Source organism: Bos indicus, chromosome 26, assembly GCF_029378745.1.
Source record: "Bos indicus isolate NIAB-ARS_2022 breed Sahiwal x Tharparkar chromosome 26, NIAB-ARS_B.indTharparkar_mat_pri_1.0, whole genome shotgun sequence".
NCBI classification, from domain to species: Eukaryota; Metazoa; Chordata; class Mammalia; order Artiodactyla; family Bovidae; genus Bos; species Bos indicus.
This window is the reverse complement of record NC_091785.1, coordinates 41,368,717-41,395,367: the sequence shown is the minus strand read 5'-3', so window position 1 is coordinate 41,395,367 and position 26,651 is coordinate 41,368,717. Positions and strand designations below refer to the sequence as shown.

At 46.8% G+C, this 26,651-nt stretch overlaps 1 protein-coding gene across 14 annotated transcripts in view; it reads right to left on the bottom strand.

Moving 5' to 3' along the window:
- The window catches only part of TACC2 (transforming acidic coiled-coil containing protein 2), a 234,864-nt gene that overhangs the window by 178,543 nt on the left and 29,670 nt on the right, over positions 1-26,651 (bottom strand). For 11 of the 14 annotated variants that reach the window (XM_019988493.2, XM_019988484.2, XM_019988482.2 and 8 more), the window contains exons 3-4: positions 24,109-24,168; positions 11,024-11,136 (exon numbers count right to left, since the gene is read on the bottom strand). In XM_019988493.2, coding sequence (XP_019844052.2) covers positions 11,024-11,136; positions 24,109-24,168 — 173 coding nt within the window. The remainder of the gene's footprint in view (positions 1-11,023; positions 11,137-24,108; positions 24,169-26,651) is intronic. The other 3 variants (XM_070780978.1, XM_070780979.1, XM_019988483.2) reach the window with 2 other exon arrangements.

Genomic DNA, 26,651 nt, shown 5'->3' with positions numbered 1-26,651 from the left:
CTGTTGGTGATGGACAGGGAGGCCTGGCGTGCAATTCATGGGGTCGCAAAGAGTCGGACACGACGGAGCGACTGAACCGCACTGTACAGAGAAGGGATGGCTTCAGGGAGTTCTCGGTACTCTTGTTTTTCGGTAAAACTGCTCTAAAAATAGCTTATTAATTATTCAAATATAGTATACATTTATATAACATTTATATTAACATGTTTAAATATTTTTAGATTTACATATATAATTTATTATCGTATATATTTAATAGTTTATAATTTTTTTAAACTGACTCATTGGAAAAGACCCTGATGCCGGGAAAGATTGAAGGCAGGAGGAGAAGGGGACGACAGAGGATAAGGTGGTTGGATGGCATCACTGAGTCAATGGACGTGAGTTTGAACAACTTCCGGGAGTTGGTGATGGACAGGGAGGCCTGGCATGCTGCAGTCCATGGGGTCTCAAAGAGTCGGACACGACTGAGCGACTGAACTGAATGATACATAAAATGTATACATGTACAGAGCTATCACAATCAATGAAGAACTAGAAATCAACAGAGAACTCTGAGGGAAACACACCAATATTTTAAGAACAGTTGTCTGTAGGTGCTGATTGCTCTTCCCACTCTACTTTCTAATTTCCTTTGTTCCCAAGTACTGTTTCAGACTGGAACAGCACCATTCCTCTTCACTTCTTAAAGGTTCTGGGCTGAAAACAGAAGAGCAGACGCACACCTAACTCAGCACACGATATTCTTTCCCAGCCAGCGTCAAAAGTCCGAGAGCGCCCTCCTTGCCTCCCTCCCTCTCTCCTCCCCGTGTTTACTTCCTGCCAGAGATAAACAGTGACTCAGAAGTTGGACCGGCCGCACCCGCTCTGTGACACACCCTGCCTTGGCAGGAGCCTGTTACAGATCCGGGATCCGGAATCTAGGACTTCACAAAGCTTCGTTTAAAGGAACAGAATCCACTGCTTTAAGAAACATGGGGGGAGGGCCGGTAATGAAGCGCCGGCCCTCGGCCACTGCTCATAAAACTGACCAGATCTTTTTCGATTTTTTTTCTGGGTCTGAGAACCGACCTTCTTTAAAACAGACTGGGGTTTGCTTTCTAATTATGGAGACCACGACACAAATCTTTTCAGGCACCTGTAAGAACTCAGCCTCATGATTGTGGGCCTGGGCTTTGGCATCAAACCAAACTGGATTCTAGCCCTTAGCACGCCAGGTTCTATCTGTGTGACCTGGGGGCTAGCTAGTTCCTTAACCTCTCTGAACCTCAGTTTCCTCATATAACCCCTCAGATCACCTGCATTCATCCACAGAGTTGCTGGGTAAGGTATGTGTTTATGTCCTGAGCCCACTGACCAGCATGCAGTGGCCTTGGTTCAAAAATAATCGATAAGGAAAATGAATCTGAAAAAGAATATGTAGTTGGTGTTGTTTAGTCGCTAAGTCATGTCCGACTCTTTCTGACCCCATGTAGCCCGTCAGTCTGTTCTGTCCATGGGATTTCCCAGGCAAGAATACTGGAGTGGGTTGCCACTTCCTCCTCCATGGGATCTTTCCAACCCAGGGACTGGACTCTGAATCCCCATTTCCTGCATTGGCAGGCAGGTTCTTTACCACTGAGCCACCAGGGAAGCCTACATATATATATATTGAATCACTTCGCTGTACAACTGAAACTAACACAACATTATAAATCAAGCATACTTCACCTGGTGGCTGAGATGGTAAAGAATCCGCCTGCAATGCAGGGGACCCCGGTTTGATCCCTGGGTTGGGAAAATCCCCTGGAGAAGGGCACGGCAACCCACTCCAGTATTCTTGCCTGGAGAATTCCATGGACAGAGGAGCCTGGTGGGCTACACTCCACAGGGTTGCAAAGAATCAGGCATGACTGAGTGACTAACACACTTCAAATTAAAAAATAAAAATGAGTTTTTAACAAGTCAGTACGCGGGAATTCCCTGGTGGTCCACTAGTTAAGAATCTGCCTTACAATGCACGGCACTCAGTCCAGTCCCTGATGGGGAACTAAGATCCCCTATGTCACAGGGCACACACTAGAGAGAATCCCAGGACTGCAACTAAGGTTCAATGCAGACAAAATAAATAAATTAACAAATATTTTTAAAAATACATAAAAATTAAAAAGTCAGCACAATAAGTCCCCTACAGAGGAACCTCTAAGTTTTTAATTTTCAAGGTCCCAACCCTCCAATCACAGAATTGGTTCCCCTGGCAGCCAGCCCCCACTTTTGAGTGCGTTCCAAAAGCTGCTTCATTAGCATAACAAAAGACACCTTTATTGCTCTCACCACTTAGGAAATTCCAAAGGTCTTAGGAGCTCAGTGCCAGGGCTGGGATGAAGACCAAATATATGTTTCTTATTATCAATCACAAGACCACAGGTATACAGCAGGAAATGAGCCATCTGTGAAGCACAAAGGAGAACACTGCTCTTCTCTCAAATGTGGGGGGCCGCCCTAAGTTTCCCCTAGTTTGAGACAGGGTTTGTGATAGTCATTTCGCTGTCTGGTCAGACTGGTACCTGGTAGCAACAGGGTTTCCTCCTGGACACTGGGTCTGTGACTATGGAACCTGGCAGGTAGACCTGATCAGGCCAGTTTTTCATATCTCAGCAAATGTCTCCGTTTACTTAACTGCTCAAGCCCAAACTTCAGGAATCTTCTTGATTCTTCTCTCCCTCCTAAATCCCATCCTTCAGCAAGTCCTGGCATCTTTAGCTTCAAAATACGCAAGATATGCAAAGCTGCATATGTTTCTCCATCTTCACTGTTATCACCCTAGTCCTTGCATCATCAGTGGGTCAATATCACCCACAGAAGGGTAAAACTGGCTCTCAGGAGGCAGAAAAAAACCCTTAGCTATTACATCTGAGCATGTTTATGTGCTCAGATACTCGGTCATGTCCGACTCTTTGCAACCCTATGGACTGTAGCCTGCCAGGCTCCTCTGTCCATGGGATTCTCCCAGCAAGAATACTGGAGTGGGTTGCCATTTCCTCCTCCAAGGGATCTTCCCTACCCAGGGACTGAACCAGAGTGTCCTGCGTCTCCTGCATTGGCAGGCGGATTCTTTACCACTGGCACCACCTGGTTTGTGGCCCTGCAAAGACAACAGTCCACAGACATACACAATGTATCTATGGGATTGAACTTTCTTGGGTAAAGGGAAGGCAAGGGGGAATGATGTATCTACAGAGGTTCCCATGGGAGGACAGAGAAAAGATCATGAAAGTAAGGATGGGTTTCTCTGTCCTGGCTCCAGGCATCCCTGCAGCTTTCAGGGTCCTGCAATGGCCTCTCCTCAGACCTCCTGGCCTGCGGTCTTGCTCCCTTGATTCTCCATACAGCAACCAGAGCGGTCCTGCTGAACACATATTGGTTGACAGTATCTAAATCTGGATGTCTTACCATAGCTGGCCTTCAAGGCCCAACCCTGGCTGATCTGGCCCCTGCCCACCTCCCGCTCCTTCATGAGCCTCCTTTAGTTTCTCTAACAAATTCATTTCCGCCTCAGGTCTGTGCACTGCCTGATCCTCCCCCCAGATCTTCGCTTGCCTGCCCCCCTTCTGTCATTCCAAACTTAGTTCAAGTATCACTGAAGAAGGAATTCATAGGGCCTGGACTCCACCTTAGGCCTGTTCATGCTGATCATGCTCGGTCACCTTTCCAATGAACTCTGAACTCTGTGTTTAGTGCCTATGAAAACAAGAACAGAAGGATAAGACCTCCTCCAGACAGGGGAACCTTGAAGATAGTATCTAGGTTAGTCATTGCCTAAGAGAAAACATACACTAATCACCCCTTCCTCCAGACAGGCCATAAATGTTTCTGTATCTATCAGAGTGTAACCTCGGGTTTATTGATTATTGGCCAATTGTTTGACTGTTTGAACACATAGCACGTGAATGATGGGGTTATTGGGATTGTGTTTTCCTTGGTTTATGTAAGTCTCAAGGAATTTGGAGTGGTGGGTTCAGATATGTATACATGGGGTAGAAAAGATTTTCACAAATGCTGGTCGGGGTCCTTGGCTAAGAGAAGACTCTGCCTTGGGCCCGCCGGTGTCATAAACTGCACTCCACTACCTGCATTGTCCTTCTGAGTGAGTTTGTTTCCCGGAATGTGTGGCTACAACATCATCCCCCTCCTTGACCATCTAATCCAATGGTCCTCAAACCTTAGGGTGCATCAGAACAACCTAACTGCTTCTGGGGAGGGCTCACCCCAGAGCCTGGAGAAGCGCCCAAGACTTAGCATTTCTATCAAGTTCCCAGGTGATGCGGAGCCTGCTGATCTGAGATCCCCACTTTAATCACCAGTCTAATCCAAACCAGCCACTCCCTTCTTCCTTACCATCTGTCACAACACCCACTGGTGTCTTTCAGAGCTGTGACACTGCCTGAAAGGGCCTGTCTTCCCTTGGTTTCCTACTTCTATGTCTGACTTCCTCACTGCAACCTTCTCATCCACTGGAGCCGAAGTCCCCAGCCTCCTAGGATGCGTGTGTCCCCAGCACCTTCCAGAAAAACAGGCCCCAAGTGGATTCCCGACAGACATTCAGTGAAAGAAAAACACAGAGGAGAAGATAAGAGGGGGCGTGAGTTTAATGTGTGCTAATTATCCCTGATTTCTGAGCCATACATATATATATATATATATAAATTTATGTATATATTTAAACTTCACAGCAGAGCAAACAAAAGTCAGCTATGGCTATTGACCTGAGAGTAACCCCTGGGTCATTGTGTCTCAAACTTTATCATGAGAGTCACATGGCCTTTTTATTAAACACAGATTTGGGGACCTCACCCCAAACCTACTAGATCAGCCTCTTCAAGGGAGGGGGTCAAGACACGGGGTATTTTAATTCACAAGAAGGTGACCCTGGCAGTCGATCACTATTCACAAATGTCCTGGCTGGAAACAATCACCCAGGGTGTTTATTCAAAACACAGATTCCTTGACTCCACATCTAGTGATTCTGATTCGGAAGGACTAGGATGGGGCCTAGGAATTTATATACTTAACAAACACCTCGGTAAGTCCTGTGATCTGAGAAGTCTGGAAGACACCGTCCCTTATGATTTCACTTACTATCTTTCAATCTTTCACCCCAACCCTGATCTGTCTCTAAGCTTTTAAATATAGTTTTAGAGTCACACCACACACACACACACACACACACACACACACACACACACACACACACACGGAAGCAGCAGCACAGGAACGAGCCAAGCTATCTGAGAATAACTTGTGCAAATAACTGAAGCCACCAAGAGGATATTAGAGCGTTTGAGGACACAACGCTCCATCATCACCCCGTTAAAATGTCACTCCTCCCCAGCCGGGGGCCAGCTTACATAAAGACCAGGCCAGCAGGGTTCCCAGAAAGCCTGATGGTCTTTTCTTCAGTGTGTCTAAAATTGATCAGTTTCCCTATAGCAGTTCTCACTTTGGACATTCTAGTTTCCAATGTTGCATCCTTCTTTTAGGTTCTTGGTCTAGAACCTTAGCATCTTCTTAGACTCTCTCCTCTGCCTGCATCCAGACCATCTCCAGGTTCTGTGAGTTTGAAACCAAGGAAGACTCTGTGGGGCCTTTCTGGGTACAAACCACTGTCTTGTTCCCTACCTCTTGTTCGACCTTCCCTGAATTCCAAAGAGCAGACTTAAGCAGTTAATGATTAGAACAATTGAGTCACAGGACTTCTGGCTCCTCCAGAAGGGATATAAATAAAAATTTCCTGGTGGAGGATGGTGAGTGCATGCTGACCAAAAGCATGTAGATACCAGACTAGTTGGGACTAGAAAGCTGGTGACTGAGATTCCACAATCATCACCCTGCTGTTGTTGCCAGTTGCTCAGTCATGTCCCACTCTTTGCGACCCCCTGGACTGCAGCAGGCCAGGCTTCCCTGTCCTTTCCTATCTCCTGGAGTTTGCTCAAACTTATGTCCATTGAGTCAATGATGCTATCCAACCATCTCATCCTCTGCTGCCCTCTTCTCCTCCTGCCCTCAGTCTCTCCTAGTATCAGGATCTTTTCCAATGAGTTGGCTCTTCACATCAGGTGGCCAAAGTATTGGAGCTTCAGCTTCACCATCAGTCCTTCCAGTGAATACTCAGAATTGATTTCCTTTAGGATTGACTGGTTTAATCTCCTTGCTGTCCAAGGGACTCTCAAGAGTCTTCCTCAGTACCAGTTTTGAAAGCATCAATTCTTCGGTGCTCAGCCTTCTTTATGACCCAACTCTCACATCCGTACATGACTACTGGAAAAACCATAGCTTTGACTATATGGACCTTTGTCGGCAAAGTGATGACTCTGCTTTTTAATACACTGTCTAGGCTTGTCATAGCATCACCCTGTTACCTACCATCAACCAGGAAGAAAATTGTTCATGAGCTGATCAACCCTCATCCATTAATATTGCCTTTAAAATCCCTTCTCTGAAAGCCATCAAGCAGTTTAGATCTTTTGAGCATTAGATGCCCATTCTCCTTACATGGTAGCCTGAAAAAAACACTGTACTTCCATTCACCACAACTCAGTGTCAATAGATCAGCTTTGCTGCAAGTGCAGCAAGCAAACCCGAGTTTGGTTCAGTAACAGGTTCTACCCTGGGATGGTTTCCCAGCCACCATCCTTCTACTAAAGAGCATCCCCTAGGGCCCTTCCAGCCTCCCAGCTCCAGTGCGTTAATCAGGCCCTAAATTCCTGGAACACTTTGTTTGAATGCATAAACCCTTCTTTAAATACAAACCAACCAACCACAAAGCACTTCCCCAGCTTCCTGTTACCTGCAGGATAAAATCTCAACCCTTCCCCTGACCTCCAAATTCTCTTCAATCTGGCATCACTTCTCCAGCCTTGTTTTTAATGAACATCCACCCCCAGGTCTGGGCTCACTTCCTGCTCTGCCTCTGAGAGGTCCAACTGGGAACTCTGCCCCTACCTGGAATGGCCTCTACAGTCATCCCTTCGGTTCAAGTTCCCCAGGACCCCAGCAGCACAGACCGACAGCTCACGCAGATCTCGGGCATAATGCAGTGCTTCTCAAGTGCGATCCCCGGACCAGGAGCACTTTGGAACTTGTCAGAAATGCTCATTCTCAGGCCTAGCCCCAGACCTACTGAATCAGAATCTCTGGAGGATGGGCCCAGCAACCAGGCTATTAACCAGCCTTAAAGGTGATTCTGATGTCTGCTCACATTTGAGAGCCAAAGAAGAGCAGTTAAGACTGGTGGCTGTTGAGTTTCCACTCTCCTTTCAGGGACAAAGCGGTGCCAGAAGTTTACCCAGGAATTTCTTAGGGACCCTCCATGAGAAAGGTCAGTTGTCTCTGAAATATTGCTTGGCGCCTGCCTCTGAGAATGAGCAAGTATGATGGTGAAGCACAGGAAATGGCCACTATCCAAGATCTTTCTTAACCTGCCAAAACTGTAGTTTCCTCTGGTGCAACCTAATGGCTTCACTATCTGGGGAAAGATTGTATCATAAGATCCATCATGTTGTGAGTGTTTAAAAGGCAAGGGTTCTTGGTACCCAAAGAGGGGAAGGGCTCCTAGAGACTGGATAGTGGAGCTGGAACCAGTCCAGATGCGTCTCCAGGGCAGCTGTGCTCGAGGGTGGACACTGACGAGCAGTAAGAGGAACAGCCTAGGGTTGTGCTCCCCGGGAGTGGGGATGGGCCTCATGCTCAAGAGCCCAGGGATTTAGGCAGGGCGGAGCACCTGGGAGGCTCCGCCCAGCCGCTGCACAGTTTGGCCAATGCAGGGCTAAGTTACAACAGCGACACCCTGTGACAACTGGAAAGCAAAGCAGCTGAACTGCGGGGACTCCCTATTGGATGAAGATAGAACCTCTTTGGGGATGTATGAACCCGTTTTTATGTATTCAGAGGATAGAAGAGCTTCCAGGGGGATACAATGGACTTTCTACCACTAGGGCTTGGATGGCATAGTGCTCCAAGCCTCAGTTTCCTCCTCTGGAGAGTAGAGATGACGGCTTGTGCAGAAGGACAAATCTTTGGCTATATATATATATATATATATACAGCAAGCAGGACCTTAGTTCTCTGGACCAGGAATTGAACCCATGCTCCCTGAAAGGGAAGCACAGAGTCCTAACCACTGGGAAACCAGGGAATTCCTTTTCCCCTCTCACTAATCATTGGCAATATTAATGTATGCCTTCCTCCTTATATTCTCTTGCCTTCAGGCCCAGCAGGGCCACTGCAGCCCTTTCTGTGTTTTCCAAGTAGAAAGTAGAAATAGTTTGAGGTCACTGGCATTTTCTATCTTTTGTAAAAATCTGTAGTGTGTCCTTCGAAGAAAAAGTGCTGGCTATCCGTTGAGGGAAAAGGAGAAGATAAATGCATTCAAGAACGATGAGGAGAGAGCAGGGGAAGGTCACGGGAAGTAGGGAATCTCGGGAATCTCCCAGCCTCCCTCCCTGCTTCCTGACTGTGCCCTCAGGTTCAAGATAAGATGAGCCCAGAATGCCGAAGGGAATGACCAGGGCTCCCAGCCTCACCAAAGATCCCCCTGTGCCAGGTGTATCGTGAAAGCAGCCGTCTTAGGGCCCGAGGGACAACAGGGCCTGAGCCAGTGGACATCTCAGTGATGATGGGGTGGGAGGAGACAGGTGACGGTCTCAGTAGATCAGGTTAGGAGAGGAGTTCCCAAGGACGATGACAGGGGCATTCCCACCAGCCTAGTGGAGTAAGGGCTCAATTGGAAATGAATTCATTTAAAGAAAAAAAAAAAATTTGTCTTGTATGCGTAGAGCATTTGGCATAGTTTTTGGTGCCCCATCTGCAAAATGAACGTCAAATGCTAGGGTGATCATTGTTGTAGATGCCAAGGGTGGCATGCCTCACTGAAGCATCGCACGGGGAACTTGGGTTCACACTCTCTTCCTGTAAACATCCTGTTTCCCGGCCGCTTCTTGCTAGTTTCCGAGTTAGTGCAGAGCCCTGCGCGATAGAGGTGGGCACATTCATGGAGGGGAATCATGTTTTTAATTGTGAACAGAAAGTTGCTTTTTTTGAGCTTGCTCTTAGAAGGCACCTCTTATGTTCAATTTGCATGCCAATTAGAGACAATTCGTCTTCAAGGCAAAGTTAATTGACTAAAGCTGAGGAACAAGAAATGAAAGACCTTTGAGCTGCTATTCCTCCCCAGTCCAGCTGGGACACAGGCCTCCCCAGGTAGTTCCCAAACCTCTCAAAAAATCCCAGAACCACATGAAGATGGAGACAGAAGAGCTGGACGTTGAGTATCCAGTTGGAAGGAGTGACTTCCCTTGTGTAGGATTCCAGATCATTCGATTCATGATCACGGGAAGCCAATCTAAACTATCACCCAGTCAATTTAGAGCCAAATATTAAACCCTTTGTCCTGATTTTTTAAAAAAAAAGTTCATGAAGGCGGAACAGCCATGGAACTCTGGGAGGTAAAGGAGGCTCCCATTTTGCAAAGAACTGAGATCAAAGGTGCCATTCAAGTTCATGCCTCTCTCAGCAAAAAAAGAAACCTCTGCCCCATATGATCATCATTTCCCTAAAGAAATCCAATGTTTATGCAAGACATTCAAAGTGCCTTCTCCTCAAACCGCATAATCAGTTCTTCAGTTGCTAAGTCGTGTCCCACTCTGTTGCGATCCAGGGGACTGGGTAACCAAAGCCACCCAGAAAATAACACCAGAAGGCATGGAAATTCCGGCCACCAGGGGCCGCTCTTACTCACCCAGGACCTTCCATGCTGCTGCTGCTGCTAAGTCGCTTCAGTCGTGTCGGACTCTGTGCGACCCCAGAGACGGCAGCCCACCAGGCTCCCCCGTCCCTGGGATTCTCCAGGCAAGAACACTGGAGTGGGTTGCCATTTCCTTCTCCAATGCAGGAAAGTGAAAAGTGAAAGTGAAGTCGCTCAGTCGTGTTCGACTCTTAGCGACCCCATGGACTCCAGCCCACCAGGCTCCTCCGTCCATGGGATTTTCCAGGCAAGAGTACTGGAGTGGGGTGCCATTGCCTTCTCCCAGGACCTTCCATAGTTCAAAGCCAAAGCAAAACATGCTGCTAAAACGCTTCAAGTGAAAAGGGATTGCAAAGCTTTTGAAACCCAAAGTCAGTGACAGGGACTTGGTGGTGGGTGGCGGGGTGGTGACGGACGGGGGACAGTGTGTATCACTCAGTTTTGCATTTTTGGTCCTTGCAGCTTTTGTTCATTTGTTCCTTTAAGGTCTGTAACTACAGCATCCCAGAAGCTGGGCTTCAATTTGTTAAGGAAGGTTTTTCTAACCAGACCATATGTTGAACTCACAGACAATTATTCATTGCTTCCAGTGTCCTGACCTGTGTCTGTTCTGGGGACAGAACATTCACGTCTGCCCACCCTCTACTTCTGAATGATTCCAAACCTGTGGGTCCTGAACAGTAGCCCCAACGGGGAAATCAGGACCCAACTGCGGGCCACATTGATAAACCACAGACGAGTGGGCCGCGCCTGCACTGGCCGTGTTCCGCTGTGGCACGGCAGCCTTGCTGATTTCTGAAATGCATCCACCAGCCTCCCTGGGACTGGATGATTGCTCTTTGACTCCTCTGTCTCACCCTCCGGAAGCCCACATTGACTTCTGTCTTGGAATCCAGACTCCAGCTTTGCCACCAATTAGCCACACCCTCCTAAGGCCCTTGGCAGCCTTGATCTTTTTTATTGTAAGTTCTGAGAATGAGGATAAAAGACCTGGAATGCTGTGGCATGAAAGCCTATCATTATTATGCATCTCTGGGCAGGAAAATATTAATTTTCCAATCAGGCAGGTCTAGGCAAATCACAAAGAGGTCTAGGAACCACTGCTTGGAACATCTCACCACCGACGACTACATCACGGATTTTAGGATAAAATTCCCGAAGCAAACGGAGCAAAACAAACGCTGAGCAGGCCAAGAGCTGGCCACGCCTCGGGCTGGGTCACGCCTCTGGACCTGGTCCTACCTGGGCTGGTCTCCTGGGTCCGTGCCTTCGGGTGCCTCCTCGGGCTTCCTTTCTACTCTCTGACTGTTCCCAGGTGGTTGCACAGATCCTGGACTTCGCGCCAAAGAAGTCTTCTGGAGCACAAGAAAGAGACATTGGAAAGGAAATCAAGTAGGAGTCTTTGAAAACACAGAGACTTTATCAATAGGTCACTGATCACAACACTGAAGAGCCAGGGGTGTTTTGGTTTGTTCGTTGTTTGGCTTTACCGTCCATCTGAGCATTGACGGTGCTAGGCGCTGAGCGAGGCTTTGGAGGCACACGGTGAGCAAAGCCCTGCTCTCACCTAATGGAGGAGAAACACAGCAAACCAGCGATTTGAGCTGAGTCGCTGACTGTTTCAGTAAAGGAACATACTGGGGACACCCATCGCACTTTGGGGGCCATCTGCTTCTGAAGAAAGTGGGGTACTGAATCTAAGATCTCCGTGCATCTTGTCTGTGGCCTCACCTCAATGAAAATACACTTCCTGCCCCTGCCCCATGGTTTGCACGCTGGAATTCAGCTGGAAACCAGAAAAAAATACTGAAGGGAGAAAATGAGGAGGAACCCTGGGGCCACTCACTGAGGTCTCAACCATTCTAAGAGTTGGTCATCATTTCTTAAATGGCACAATAAACTTGTCTGCTGTTCACACGATTTTTCAAACCAAAATGCAAACATTTAAAGCACAGTCAAAACGTCAAATCATAGGACAGAAAGAGATGAGATGTTTTAAAAACTCAATTTAAATGATGCTCATTTAAGTCTGATACAAATATCAGAAATGGGGGAAAGGACTTCTAGGAATCCCCAGCAGTATTCCTCAAAGCAGTGGTTGTCTTCTTTTTTTTAAACAACTTTTTAAGTATTTATTTTGGTTTTTGGTTGCACGGAGAGGCTTGTGGGATCTTACTTCCCAGGAGAACTGAATCCATGTCTCCTGCAGTGGGAATTGAACCCATGTCTCCTGCAGTGGAAGCACAGAGTTTTAACCACTAGACCACCAGGGAAGTCCCCAGTGGCTGTCTTTTGTCTTCGCAGCGGGGTTCCTGAACCCCCGCTCCCCGAAACAACACACACACTTTCCTTTGGGGCCAGATCTGCCTCTTCTAAAGAACTGCTCTTCTGTCCGTCTGTCCCTAAGTTTCTCAGGGAAACGTCAGTCCTAGAGCCCCTCACCCCTGCCTATCCGAATATGCACAAAACTCAGCTTAAGGCAGGTCCTTCCTCAAGACTCCCCAGAGAAGCAGAGGAAGGGTAAGCTGGCCGCTGGCTCTGTTAGAATATGAACGCAAGAGTTCCTGGCAGTCTGTCTCTGGCCACTGTGGAGGAAGGCAGGCTGCAGGAGAGAGTACAGGCTCAGCAGGTAGAGAAAAGCCAAGACGGAATGTTTCCCCATCTGGTCTATTTCACTGAGTGGTCGGCTGCTTGTATTCACCCCATTGTGTCCAGAGGTGAAGTATAAAAGATGCTTCAGCTCTCGAGAGCTCAAACTTTCCAGTGCTAAATAGGAATACTACAGTTCGAAAAATCTTCATTCACTCTTGCTGAGACAGAATGAAGGGAAAGAACACAATAATAATAACAGCACCTGTGTACTGAGCATTGACTAAGTGCCAGGCACTGGGCCAGCAGCTTGGCTTCCAGTCTTCACCTCAGCCTTACGAGGAAGATGCTATGTGTGTCTCTGGGGATTTTGTTGTTGTTATTTTAAAAATTTAATGGTAAATCTCATGTATGGTAAATCTGACATACATATACTATCTCTAGATAGCTAGTGGAAGGTGCTGCTTGGCACAGGGAGCTCAGCTCGGTGCTCTGGGATGACCCCAAGGAGTGAGGCGGGGGTGGGAAGGAGGCTCAAGAGGGGTCGCAAAGAGTCGGACACGACTGGGCGACTGAACAACAAATATACCCATAGAGCTGACTCATGCTGCGGTACAACAGAAACCAACACCACACTGTAAAACAACCATACTTCAACTAAAAATAAAAAATTAACAGTAAATCTCCTTATGGGCTTATTTTTGATTTATCATCCCATTACTCGAATTTCTACATGAAGCCACTCCAGACAAAAATTTGAAGTATTTTGAGCTGTATTATCAACACTCATGTCGCTATCTTAAAACAGGGGTTTTAAGAGGTTATGTATCTGGCCAAGACCACACAGCAGGGGAATCTGGTGAACCCGATCCTCTCTGATCCCAAAGCCAGGGAGAGGCATCTCAGTGGAGGTGGGGAGCTGGGGTCGATTCCTCACCTAAGAGGGGAACTGTGGACCCCAGGCTGGCTTGACCTCCATGCTGGCTGACCCATCCCTGCTCTGTCCTGTGGACCTCAGTCTTCTGATCTGTGAGTCCTGGACAGAAATCACTCTCTAGAGCAGTATCAACACAATACAAACTTCCAGTCACAATAAATTCCAACTCCAAAGTGTCCCTGACTCTTCTGATGAAGGCTCTTTATTCCATCTTACTACCTTTGGGTGCCTGCTTTACAATTTTTACTATGATGACTCCAGAATCATAATACAGAGTGAATGACATTTTCATATCAGGGTCCTGAATTTTTAAAACTCTAACCCAATTCCTGCTTGTCTAACTGTCATACAGGTCTCAGCTCCAAATACCTTCTGCAGCCAGGTTTCCCTTTCAATCACCACATTATCTGCAAATAATTGAACAGATAAATCTCCTGCTTTTTATTCCATGATCAAGGGTAATTTAAAGTAATTCTGGAAAGACACTGATGTATCTAACAGCTCAGACAGATGCAAATAACAGAAGAATCAGGAGGCAGAGCTCTGCTCTCACCAAAGGTGGGGAGGGGACCACGTGCTGAATTTCCTCTGGCAAAGGAAATATGACAAGGCCTCAGATTTGTCTTCAGAGAATAAAAGAGGGTAGACCTTTATCACTTTTCAGCCGCACCTGTCCTCCTAATAGAAAGCGAATCTGTAAAAAGAACAGCAGTTCTCTCCAGCGAAAACAGACCTGGATGGAGTCAAAATAAAGGCAGTTGTACCATCTATGGGGACAGCACACTGCACTGGCAAAGTTATTTCACATTCTCTGATTCTTACAAAAATCCCTGTGTGCTAAGCAGGCAGGTAAAATGCTGTTTTCCACTTCTCAGAAGCAGAAGGTTGAGGAACTTTTGCCAGGGCTCCTGCCTTGAAGTCCAATACTCTTTCCACAGTAATAACACCCAATGCCTGCATCGCATATTTTTTGGTATAATAACCATAGCAGACATTATCATGAACACTTTCTATGTGCCACATACAGGGCTCCACTGATTTTTCAAGCTTGCTTTACATCACTTCTCTTTTACAAAAGGCCTGTACATGTTTTCCTGAAACCACAACTACTGGGTCCACGTGCTCCACCTACTGAAGTCCACATGCCACGCGCCTTCCGTGGAAGCCACACTCAACATCCCAGCATCACGTCACTGCATCTCTGAACTGTGAGATGTGAGCACCTGTGAGCACTCTGTGAGCACCTGGGCTTTATCCAGTTTATTTTGCGCATCTATCAGCAAAAGATGTCCTAAGGTAATCACTTCTTCGCTTTAAGCCATATCAGCTTCCAAAAGCTTTCCTAGAAATGCTCCACATTCAGAAGGCGGACAACTGGGGTAGCCTGTACTATTTTTTTTAAGTGCGTAACATATTTGAACTCATCCAGTTCTTACAACAACCCTATTTTACCACTAAGATCACCTAGCACAGAGAGGTTAAGCCACTTGCCCCAAATCACACTGTCTGGAAGCGGTGAAGCCAGGACTTGGACTCAGATGGTTTGGCGCCCTTGCTGCCCTGCCTTATGCCGCCTCACCAGGCAGTGGAAATAGTTGCCTATGACTCCCATCATCTTCCTGCCATGCTCCAAGGAACTAAACCAACCGGACATCTATGAACACTGTGGTACAGAGGCCTGGAGTCAATGCCCAGAATGGTCCCCTGGCACGGAGAGGCATTCCAGAAATACTTGTTGAATGTATGAAAAATAGATCATTCTTGTTTAGTCTGCTAGCCACCTCTGCAAATCGAGGGGCGCAAACTCGGTCTGTGGAGCTCTCACCTCTGCCTCATTGCCCGCAATGCCTCTGAGCTCTTCCCTACCCCGTCCCTCCTCCTCCCCACCCCCACCGCTCCCCATCCAGGCTCCCCATCCTAGCAACAGGACTAAGCCCTGTTGCTTACAGGATTCCTAGGGGTCTGCTGTGTCAACAGGCGTCACTACAAAACAGGATACGTTTCTAAAGTTACCCCTTACACTTCCAAACTACAGGCTGGGGGAAAAAAAAAAAAAAAACTGGCAATGCTCCACATGACAAACAGCCTTGTCAAGTTGCTTCTTCAAATCTTTCCTTTGCTGCCATTGCTTGAGTAAACAAACAGCCTTTCTTTGGCTCAGGAATACTCCAGAGCTCTGGGTTTATTTAAAAGCAGTCCATCTTCAAACAGTCACAACTTTCCAGTCCTAAAAAATACACTTTATCCAAAGCTAAAGTGCTTCCCTACTAAAAAGGAAAAATTCTCCTGACCTTACCTCTCAAATATGCTCCACCTCTCTGGACCACGGCTTACTGGTCATGCCAATAAAAAGGTTTAATTAACACGGTTAGATCATGACCAGGGTGTCTTGCCAAGTCGGCCCCTCTTGGAATGAGCTTCTGGGGAGCAGTGTGACTGCAGGTGAATGCTGGGAAGTAGACCAAAGGTCATCCCCATGGCATTAGGAATCGGATTTCAGAAACAACTGCCAGGCTGCCAAATATGGAGGGGGAACACATGTTCTGTGCGAGGGCCAGTGGGCCGCCCATCCTCCCTGTCAAGCGAGGGCAGAGGCTTAGACCGGTTCTGCTAGATCATCCCAACCATTCTTCACCTCTCTCTCTGTCAGGCCAAGAACGGGGAGGCCCCCAGGTGGAATTTTAGGCTTCCCCAAAGGGAACGCTTTCTCATGAAACATGGTGAGACATGGTAGGATAAATGAACGAGCTTTGGAGTCAGAGAGAGCTGGGTTTGAACCCCAACTCTACCCTGAGAAGGTGGAGAAAATAAAAGAATCGAGTTTGCGTGGGGGTTTGGGTGATTCCATCCCATGTTCAGGAAGGGCTGAGTCTAGACTTCAGGTTGATACAGAAGATTTTAAAAGATAAGGCGTGGACCTCCCTGGTGGTCCAGTGGTTAAGAAGCTGCCTGTCAATGTGGGGATACGGGTTCGATCCCTGGTCCTGGAAGATTCCACAGGCTGCAGGGCAACTAAGCCCACAGGTCACCACTACAGAAGCCCACGTGCCCTGGAGCCTGGGCTTCGCAAGAGAAGCCACCGCAGAGAGAAGCCCTAGCACCACAAGTACAGACAGAGAGGACCCTCTGCTTGCCACAACTAGAGAAAAATCTGTGTGCAACAACGAATACCCAGTGCAGCCAAAAATAAATATATTTTTAAAAGATAGATGTATTATAAAAATATATATATTTTTTCAAAGATATGATGTAAGATACTAACTTTAGGGGAAGTTTAGGGAAAGAGTAAGGGAATTCTCTCTATTCTCTTTGCAATTTTTCTGTAAATCTGAAAATATTTCCAAATAAAACATTTAATTAGAATAAAAGAGTCATGGTTCCTACCCTCATGGAACTTACAGTTTAGTGAATGAACAAGAGATAACATTCAATGAATAATATCTGTCTTCCCTTCCTCAAAATTTTTGGCATCAAAAGTGGTAAGAATTACCCCCCAAAGGACCCAGGAACCTCAAAGATGCCAGAGTTCACAAGTTCTGACATCTGGAGTCTGAGAGGAGAGGAAAACCTCTGGGACTTCAAAAAACTGCTCAATATTAATGTATTAATGTCTTGTCTGTGCTTAATATTTTAGTATCAATGTGATTTAAAGAGAGATACATAAGGTCAGAAAACTCAAATCATTTCACCCCAATCCCCGACCTGCCTGCCCCAAGTGAGTGATGAGAGAACTTTGTCAATATGGCAAAAAAAAAACAAAAACAAAACTGTCCAAATGGAGCAGAGTCCCTTTATTCAGAATTGGGGTTGTCAGATGGACTGTAATGTCCTGTGATTTTTTTTACATGATTGCACTTGAAATACAGATATAAATCTTATTTTTTGCTCCTCGGAATTTCTTTAATACATCTATTCATTTTCATGCTAAAGTAGCATGACGCTTGATTCAAGAATAAGGGTGGAACTGTTGGTGGAAATGTAAATTGATACAGCCACTGTGGAGAACAGTGGAGATTCCTTTAAAAACTAGGAATAAAACTACCACATGACCCAGCATTCAAAAAATAAGATCATGGCATTCGGTCCCATCACTTCATGGCAAACAGATGGGGAAACAATGACAGACTTTATTTTCTTGGGCTCCAAAATCACTGCAGATGGTGACTGCAGCCATGAAATTAAAAGACACTTGCTCCTTGGAAAGAAAGCTATGACAAACCTAGATGACATATTAAAAAGCAGAGACATCTTTGCCGACTAAGATCTGTATAATCAAAGCTACAGTTTTTCCGGTAGTCGTGTATGGATGTGAGAGTTGGACCATATAGAAGGATGAGCACCCAAGAATTGATGCTTTTGAACTGTGTTGTTGGAGAAGACTCTTGGACTGCAAGGAGATCCAACCAGTCAATCCTAAAGGAAATCAACCCTGAATATTCATTGGAAGGACTAATGCTGAAGCTGAAACTCCAATACTCTGGCCACCTGATTTGAAGAACTGACTCATTGGAAAAGACCCTGATTTGGGGATAGATTGAAGGCAGGAGGAGAAGGGGACAACAGAGGATGAAATGGTTGCATTGCATCACCAACTCAATGGACATGAGTTTGAGTAAGCTCCAGGAGTTGGTGATGGACAGGGAAGCCCGGCATGCTGCAGTCCATGGGGTCACAAAGAGTCAGACACAACTTAGCAACTGAACTGAACTGATGACCCAGTAATCCTACTACTGGACATATACCCTGAGGAAACCATGACTGAAAAAGACACACGCAACCCATGTTCATCGCAGCACTGTTTATACTAGCTAGGACATGGAAGCAGCCTAGATGGCCATTGACAGATGAATGAATAAAGAAGTTGTGGTACATATATACAATGGAATATTATTCAGCCATAAAAAGGAATGCATTTGAGTCAGTTCTGAAGAGGTGGATGAACCTAGAGCCTATTATACAGAGTGAAGTAAGTTAGAAAGAGAAAACCAACTACTGTATATTAACTCATGTATATGGAGTCTAGAAAGAGGGTACCGATGAACCGATATGCAGGGCAGCAACAGAAATACAGACACAGGGAACAGATGTGGACACAGTGCAGGAAGCAGAGGATGGGATGAATTGAGAGAACAGCACTGAGACATATACATCACTATATGTCAAATAGATAGCCAGTGGGAATTTGCTGCATGACACAGGGAGCTCAAATCTGGTGCTCTGTGATAATGCAGAGGGGCGAGATGGGGTGGGAGGTGGGAGAGAGGTTCAAGAGGGAGGGGACATATGTATACCTGTGGCTGATTCATGATGGTATATGGCAGAAACCAATGCAATATTGAAAAGCAATTATCCTCCGATTACCTTCTCCAGGGGATATTCCCAACCCAGGGATCGAACCCAGGTCTCCCACATTGCAGGTGGATTCTTTACCAGCTGAGCCACAGGGAAGCCCCCAGTTAAAAATAAATAAATTTTAAAAGGAATAAGGGTTCAAGAAAGCAACTATACTCCAATAAAAATAAAAGAAAAAAAGAACAAGGGTGCGGAAGCCAGGTCCAGCGGTTCAAAGCCCAACTATAGTGTATATTTAGCCGTAAGTCTTCTCTGCCTCTAGTATCATATCTGGAAAAGAGGGATCATATTTACAGGGTTGTTTCGAAGGTTAAATAAAATAATATGTGTGAAGCACCAGGTACAAGGCTAGATCATAGTAGACACTCATATACGTTAGTTATAATTATAAAGAAGAAACGGATTCAGAACTCATTAACTAGGAGCCCCAGTGCCTTTCTCAGCTTGGAGTTAAAACAGTAAGTCCTATCCTTCAGAAGCGGCATCCGGCCAAACGTGGAGCCATGCAGTTCACAAACTTTAATAATTACTGCAGCAAAAATTAGCACCAACCCTCTGGGCTGGGCCATCAGACGTCATACTAAACAAACTCTCTCCACTGTTACCAGCATTGCATTCATGCTGTTTAATTGTCTTTGTTCAATTTATTTCTCATTAAGCACACTTAAATCATCCCAGGTGCCCACTTACTGTCAGTAGACTATTAGAAGATGCTGTTCTGCCAATGCCATCATAATGCTGAGTACCCTGGGTTCCTCTGGAAATAAAGAGACACCCTCCAAGCTGAACTTGGGATCCCAGGCATTGGTAGATTTAAACAACATATGCACATACTTGTGTGCCTGTGTGCGTGCTCATTCACCAAGTCATGCCTGATTCTTTGTAACAACAAGGACAGTAGCCCACCAGGCTCCTCTGTCATTCGATTTCCCAGACAAGAATACTGGAGTGGGTTGCTATTTCCTCTCCAAGGGATCTTTCCGAACCAGAGATCAAACCCTCATCTCCTGCCCTGGCAAGCAGATTCTTTACTATCTGAGCCACCAGGGACGCCTGTGCAGATACTTAGTGGCCATTTACCTAGAAGCAAAATAATCACCACACAGTGCCTGGGCCACAGCTGACCTCAGCCCGTGGAAGCATGCCCTGGGGTGCCTCGCATAGCACAGATTCTCTTGTCCTGGTACTCTGCTCCGTGGATGTCAGAGAATCTGAAGCCACCGTGCTGAGGTCGCTTTCAGGAATGAACCTCAGACCCAGCTGCCTCATGGGCCCTGAGCCAGAACCAGAAAGACCTGCCCCAGTGAGGGCTGGGCTGGGGAGGCCTGCGCGGTGACTTGCCCTCAAGCCTCCATACGCCGCTTTTTTCCTGCTCATCCTCCAGCACCCTAGAGTCTTCCGGGATGCCCAGGGCCAACTCAGCTGTCCTTGCTCCCACCCTCTTGCTTCACAGCACTGACCACAGTTTCTATAGTGGAAAATCCTGTTTTTCAAACTACAGAAACATCCAAACAATGGAGCTGCTTTAAAAGAGCATTATTAATGATCATATTTTTTAAGTCAAGCCATAATATTAATAAAAAAAATAATAGGATTGACTGTCTTTCTTTTCCTTCCCATGCTTTCAGAGCCATAGACAGGTCCCATGACAGCCCCAAGGCCAAGAGGAAGTTCAAAAGTGGTAAAGCAGGGTGGGATGAGTGTTGCCCTTCTGCTCTGGAATCCATGTGCTCAGAGCTTAGGTGTCTCTGCAGGGCTCCCCAGAACCAGACACTCAGGAAAGAACACTGAATCACCGTCACGTCCGCTTTCAGGTGCTGGGGCTGTGGGCTGACGTGGCCCTTTTCTCACCATAAATCCTTCTGTGAGAGTCCTGATGCATGAAACCCCAGGAAGGGCTGTTGTATGGAAGCTACCCTCATTACCATACTACCTCCACCTCTGTTCCAAAGAGGACACGCCAGTTAGGACCCTGAGACTAACTGGTGTGTTGGTCAGCAGCTCAGGCTCAGGCCGCTCAGCTGCCCTTGGCTCAGTGTTAAGACTCTCTAGTGATCTCCCACTGCACTGTACCTTCCTGCCCCGGAGCCAGTCCCCCTTCACAGCCTTGGTTGGACATACGGCTTTCTTCTCATTCCCAGCCAACACATCTAATGCCCACAGGAAGATGAGTCACCAGCAAGGAAAGGCCTATGAGTCACAGCTGTGCATTTTAGTAGCTGTGGTTGCTCTGGGCTTCCTGAGAGCAGTCTGCCTGCCAGGAGGTATCAGTGAATCAGTCAGCAGGAGGGAAGGAGTGGGAGTAACAAGTAGGACTCAGCATGCAGGAACAGGCATCCAGGAGGGGCTGAGTCTCCTCCAAGGTCAAAAGGTCTCAGTCACTAAGGAACCTTCAATAAATGGATGGAGTTGGTCCAGTCTGCGTGTGTGAATTTCCCCACCAATGACTTCTCTTCCCTTGGGAATACAGACAAGAAACCAAGGCCACACGACTAAATTTCAGAGTTTGAAGAGTGTTTGTGCTGGTGAAGGAAGAAATAACTGTGCTCTTTGGCAGATTCTAGATGTAGGACAATTGTAATGTTATTAAACTTGACTTCTTAAGGTAAAACGGTGAATAATTAATTTGACACATCAGTTGCTTCCAAAAAATGCCAGTAGCAAAAAATCACTAAGCTAATTTGCTGGCCTTCTGCCAAGAGACTATGAAGAGAGGTCCTACGGCGGCTCGTACCTGGCTTCCCTCAGTGACTACATGAAGGCCCAGGCTCCCCAGGTACCTGTTATCCCCCCAGCTTCCACGCTTGGTATACCTCGTGCCTCCTCTGACCTCATCTCCACCCCCTGCCCCACACTACATGCACCCCTTTCTCTGCATCCTTATCAGCCATCCCAGCTGTATCTGCTTTTGTCCTCTCTCCCCTAGTCCACACTGGTGGAAATGTCTCTCCTCTAAGCCCACTTCTGCTCCAGCCCCATCCCTCTCAAACATTCAAGGTCAGTCTTCTTTCTGTTGACCTTTCTCATCCATCCTCCACCGATCCCTGTCTCTCTTCCACAAGCCCACTGGCACACGGGCATCCAGTATCTCAGTCTTTAATTAAACCTTCCAGGCAACTTTCTCCACTAGCTACTGTCCCAATATTCTGCTCCTTTTCCTAGGAAAACCTCTTGGATGACCTACACACCTCTTTCCACTTCCTTATCTCCAACTCCCGCATCAGATCTCCCACCTGCAACCTGCATCCCTGTCCTCACTGGACCTGTGCCTGTCAAGGACCTGCAGGGCAATGTGAGGCTTTCCTCACACGGCCGACACATCGTCAGCTCAATGGACAGGTGTCTGCTCCTTGTTTGTCAGCAGCGTCCGATGCCACTATACCCTGTCTGCTCCTCGACATTCATGATCCCTTAGGTCCCTCGTTCTCCTTTGTGTTGAACCAGCTTCAACTCCTTCAAAAATCACGCCCACCCTGGTTCTCCCACTTCCCCCTGGGCTTATGTCTAAATGTTGGAGCATCTCCAATTAATCAAGTCCTTCACTCTCTCCCAGGGGCCTTCCCCGGTGACTCAACGGGTACAGAATCCACCTGCAATGCAAGAGACACAGGAGACTCGGGTTTCACCCTGGGTTAGGAAGATTCCCTGGAGGAGGAAATGGAAACCCACTCCATTATTCTTGCCTGGAGAATCCCATGGACAGAGGTCCAGTCGGATGGATTTAAATACCTGTGCTGATGACTGAAATATACATCTCAGGCCCCATCTCTTATGTACCCAAATGCCCACCAGATCTCTTCACTGTAGCTCCCAAGAGGCATTCAGGTTTTATGCCAGACCAGAACCTTTGATTTTCTCCCTTCTCCCTAAAACTTCCTCTCCTCCCATCCTCCCCATCTGAGGAAATGACATTCCCCTCTACCCAAAGGCTCAGGCCCAACACCTAGGGCTCCTTCTCGGTTCTGCTCTTTCCCCCACCCTCTAGGTTCGATCCCTCATTAAGCATTTCTCTCTGCCTTCAAAATACATCCCCTTCCAGGAACCCTCTTCCCTGATACCTCATTCCAGGCCATAATCATCTATCTTTTTGACCTCTAGATAACCTCTTAATCAATGCCCCTTCTCTACTCCTGCCTTCTGCCCCCTAAAGACCATGCCCAACATAGCAACCACAACTTCCTATTTAAAATCTCCAATCAGGAATTTCCCTGGTGGTCCAAGGCAGGGGGCCTGAGTTCAATCCCTGGTCAGGGAACTAGATCCCACATGCTGCAAGTAAGAGTTTGCATGCCACAACTAAGACCCCTCAGTGCAGCCAAATAAATTTTTAGAAATTAAAAAAATATGTATCTAATCAGTTCAAGTCATTCCTCCTCTGAAAACTCTCAGGGGCAGTTTCTCAGAGTAATCTGGGAAGCTGGGATTCTGGGCTAGTCCTAAGTTTGGCTTAAATAAAACTCTTTTCTTATTATTGATTATTTTCATCAACAGCACCAAGCAGAGCTTCTGGAAGCCACGCTTGGTGGGTGGAGCTACTCTTTCCTTAAGGCAAGGAACTCAGCACGTGGGTGACTAACACGCCTCCTCCTGGGTGTGGGGATGTCACAGCAGGCTACATTTTATCGCCTCACACTGACCACACCCATAAGCACACACCTACCTTGACGCTGTCTCCAGGAAGAATCCCCGTGAAAGGGAGGCAAAGCCCCCAATTTGCCCTCTTTCCCAGTGGATGGCAAACACTTCGGGAAGAGCTCAAACGAGGGGACTCAGCCAGCTGCATGATGCACACCCACACTGCAGGCGGTTGGGAAAGCAATATTCCTCAGGACAATTCAGCTTTGCCCACTGGTGGCAAAGGGCGGCCAGCACCCCATACTCAGCCTCCCTCCAGGATAAAGGAAATCAAAGCGGAAATGTTTGGAAGGGTCAGTATTGGCAGTTTCATTACCTTGAGAACATAAGCCATACTCAGCATCTCACAGCATAGCAACTGAGCCAGATCTTGGGTGTTGTTTAACGGCTAAGTCATGTCCGACTCTTTCGTGACCCCATGGACGGTAGCCCGTGAGGCTCCTCCGTCCATGCTATTTCCCAGGCAAGAATACTGGAGCGGGTTGCCATTTCCTCCTCCAAGGGATCTTCCTGACCCAGGGATCAAACCCAGGTCTCCTGCATTGGCAGGCAGGTTCTTTACCACTGAGCCACCAGGGAAGCCCAGATGTTTGGCAAGACACACCAAAATGTTAGTTTTAGAAATCCAAACATATATTACAGATATCAACTGTGTTTTATGACTAATCTGAGGTGGGCGGGAGGAGGCAGTGGGAGAAGGAAGAGGAGGAGAAAAACGAAAAACGCAAACAAACACAGCACGCCAAAAGTCTGCAACCAGTTAGAGGTTAGGAAGGGTCTCACAGCAAGCCACACAGAGCACGGCTCTCAGTACCTGCAGAGGCTCAGGGTTGGGAGGCCACAGGATGACGTTATTCAAGCCAGAGTCCTCTTGCTGAAAGCAAAGTGTCTTGCTGTTAGGATGGGCCACAGTGAATGGTAATCCTCCCAAGAACCAGAGAGAGACGCTACCTTGCTGGAGGCGCTCCCAACCTTGCCCACCGCTACCCAGGGGAAGTTAGACAACAGAAGGACCTGCAGCCCGAGGGTGTCTGAAGGAGGCAAGGACTAGGCAGGCCTAGGAAGACCCGTCTCTCATCCATTGCACCGGTGATGCTGCTGGTCCTTAATCTGTGAAGAGAGGTTCACCCGGACCTGCGTCTTTCCCTCCAGGAGTTCACTTGTAAGCAGGATACAGGCACCTCCAAGTGCATCTTCACAGAGAAAAAGCTTCTGAGAGAGAGGACTGCGAGCAAGGGTGGGATGGGAGAGGGTGTGGAGGCAGAAGAACTAGTTTGGAGGTGTTTGCAGTGACCCAGTTATGAGGATATACAGTTGTGACGACGGGAATGGAGAGGGAAAAGGGTGTTAGAAGGCAGGACTTCTAACATACTATATGGATGTATGACATTCATGATATGTATGTATATACATATATGCACATGTATGTATGATATACATATACATGATATACACGTATATATACATGCATACCTATATACACATGTATAGGTGTATATATACACCTATATATACATGTATTCTAACACATGGATCTATGCTACATTTTTTGTCTTTTGAGAAAGTGCTCTAAGCTATACTGATGGGACTATCATTGCCCTGGAACCACCTTTCCCCATCAGGCATGGGGACATGACTCAGGCTGTCTCACATTCCAGGACACAGCGATTGGTCCCAGCCGGAGAGGGATCAGGGCCCATCAGATTCCTTAGAGAGAGCTGATCAGAGGCTGGACCATTAGCTGGAAGAAGCGTGGAGCTGCCTATAGGGCTGGGGGCACCTCCCTGAGGACTAGGGCGTCAGAGAGGAAAATAGAGCAAAATCCAGAGAGGAGAGATCGCCAGTGACATCTTTTGAAGCCCAGTGACTACTGCAGCTAGACCCTCTCTAAGGACTTCTCGGTTCTTTAGGACAGATGAGCCCCTTCTCTGCATGTGGCCGCTGGAGATGGGCTTCTGCCTCTCACAACCCAAAACAGTCCTGATTAAACAGAAATTTGGAAAACTCAACAGCCAGCCCACTAATCAATCAATCAATCACAGGGTGATGTATTAAAGGCAGAGAATGGGGACGGGTGGAGTTAAAGGTGACTCCCAGGTTTCTGTCTTGAACGGTAGGATAGGTCATGGTACCCAAGAGAGAGAATGCGGAGGGGAGGATCAGGGAAGGAAGCTGAGCTCAGGTTTAAAGAGCTGGGGGTGACTGTGAGTCATCCACACAGAGGCATCCAGGCGACGGTGGAAAGACGGGACTGGAGCTTCTGCCCCTTGGGGGACCCTGAGCTCTGAAGCCAAATGTATTTGTGCTTAATTTCTATTTGTTTCTGCCAGGTAGGCAAGCCTTGTTCTGATCCTGGAGTCCTAAAGGCAACCCATGATGTTCCACTGGGTCACGCTTGGCTGAGGTTGGAAATGTAAAAAATTGTGGTGCCAGAAAAACATCTCCCGTCTGCTCCAGGAAGGTGGGCTGTGGGGAGAGAGCCTGGGGTTGGGAGCTGGCAGGAGATGAGGAGTGTGGGTGAAGAGTCTTCAAACCTCTGAGCATTTTTACCCCTAATCAGTAACAATCTAAGACACTAAAATCGTCACTGTTTGCAGGAATATAGTGAGATGGGCCCTCACATCCTGTTGAGAGACATATAAATTTTCATCACCTTTCTAAAAAGTGCTTTGTATAGAGATACAGCTATAGGTATAGCTATTAATATATAGCAAGAACCTTTCAAAAATACCCTCCATTTGTTGCACCAGTTCCATTTCTATGTATCTATTATAAATAAACCAGCCTTCAATTCTGGACAGTGAGGTTTAGTATAGGTAATGGAGAGAAAATATAAGCTAGTTTAACTCTGTCTATATTCAAGTAGAAATTCTTCTCAGTTTAGGGAAAAAGCACTAACTCTAAAAGGAAAAACTGATCTATTGTACTTCTTAAAAGCTTCTCTGTAAGAGAACTTGGTAAGAGGATGAAAAGACAAGCTACCAATAGGAGAAAATATCTGCAAACCACAATTTGAAAAAGGATCAGTACCTAGACATTATAAAAATTCTCAAAACTCCACAGTAAGAAAAATCCAGTTAGGAAATGGGCAAAAGACACAGATATTTCACCAAAGTGAGTAAACAGATGGTAATAAGCACGTCAAAGATGTTCAACATCATCTGTCATCAGGGAAATGTAAATTAAAAGCATAAAGAGATATCAAACAGACACATCAGAACGTCACCACCAAACAGTGACAATACCAGTTGATGGCCAGAATGCAGAGAACTGGTCACACAGACACTGCTGGTGGGAATGTAAAGTGATTCAGGGCTTCTAGCAGATGGTCTGGTGGTTCCTTATAAAACTATACAC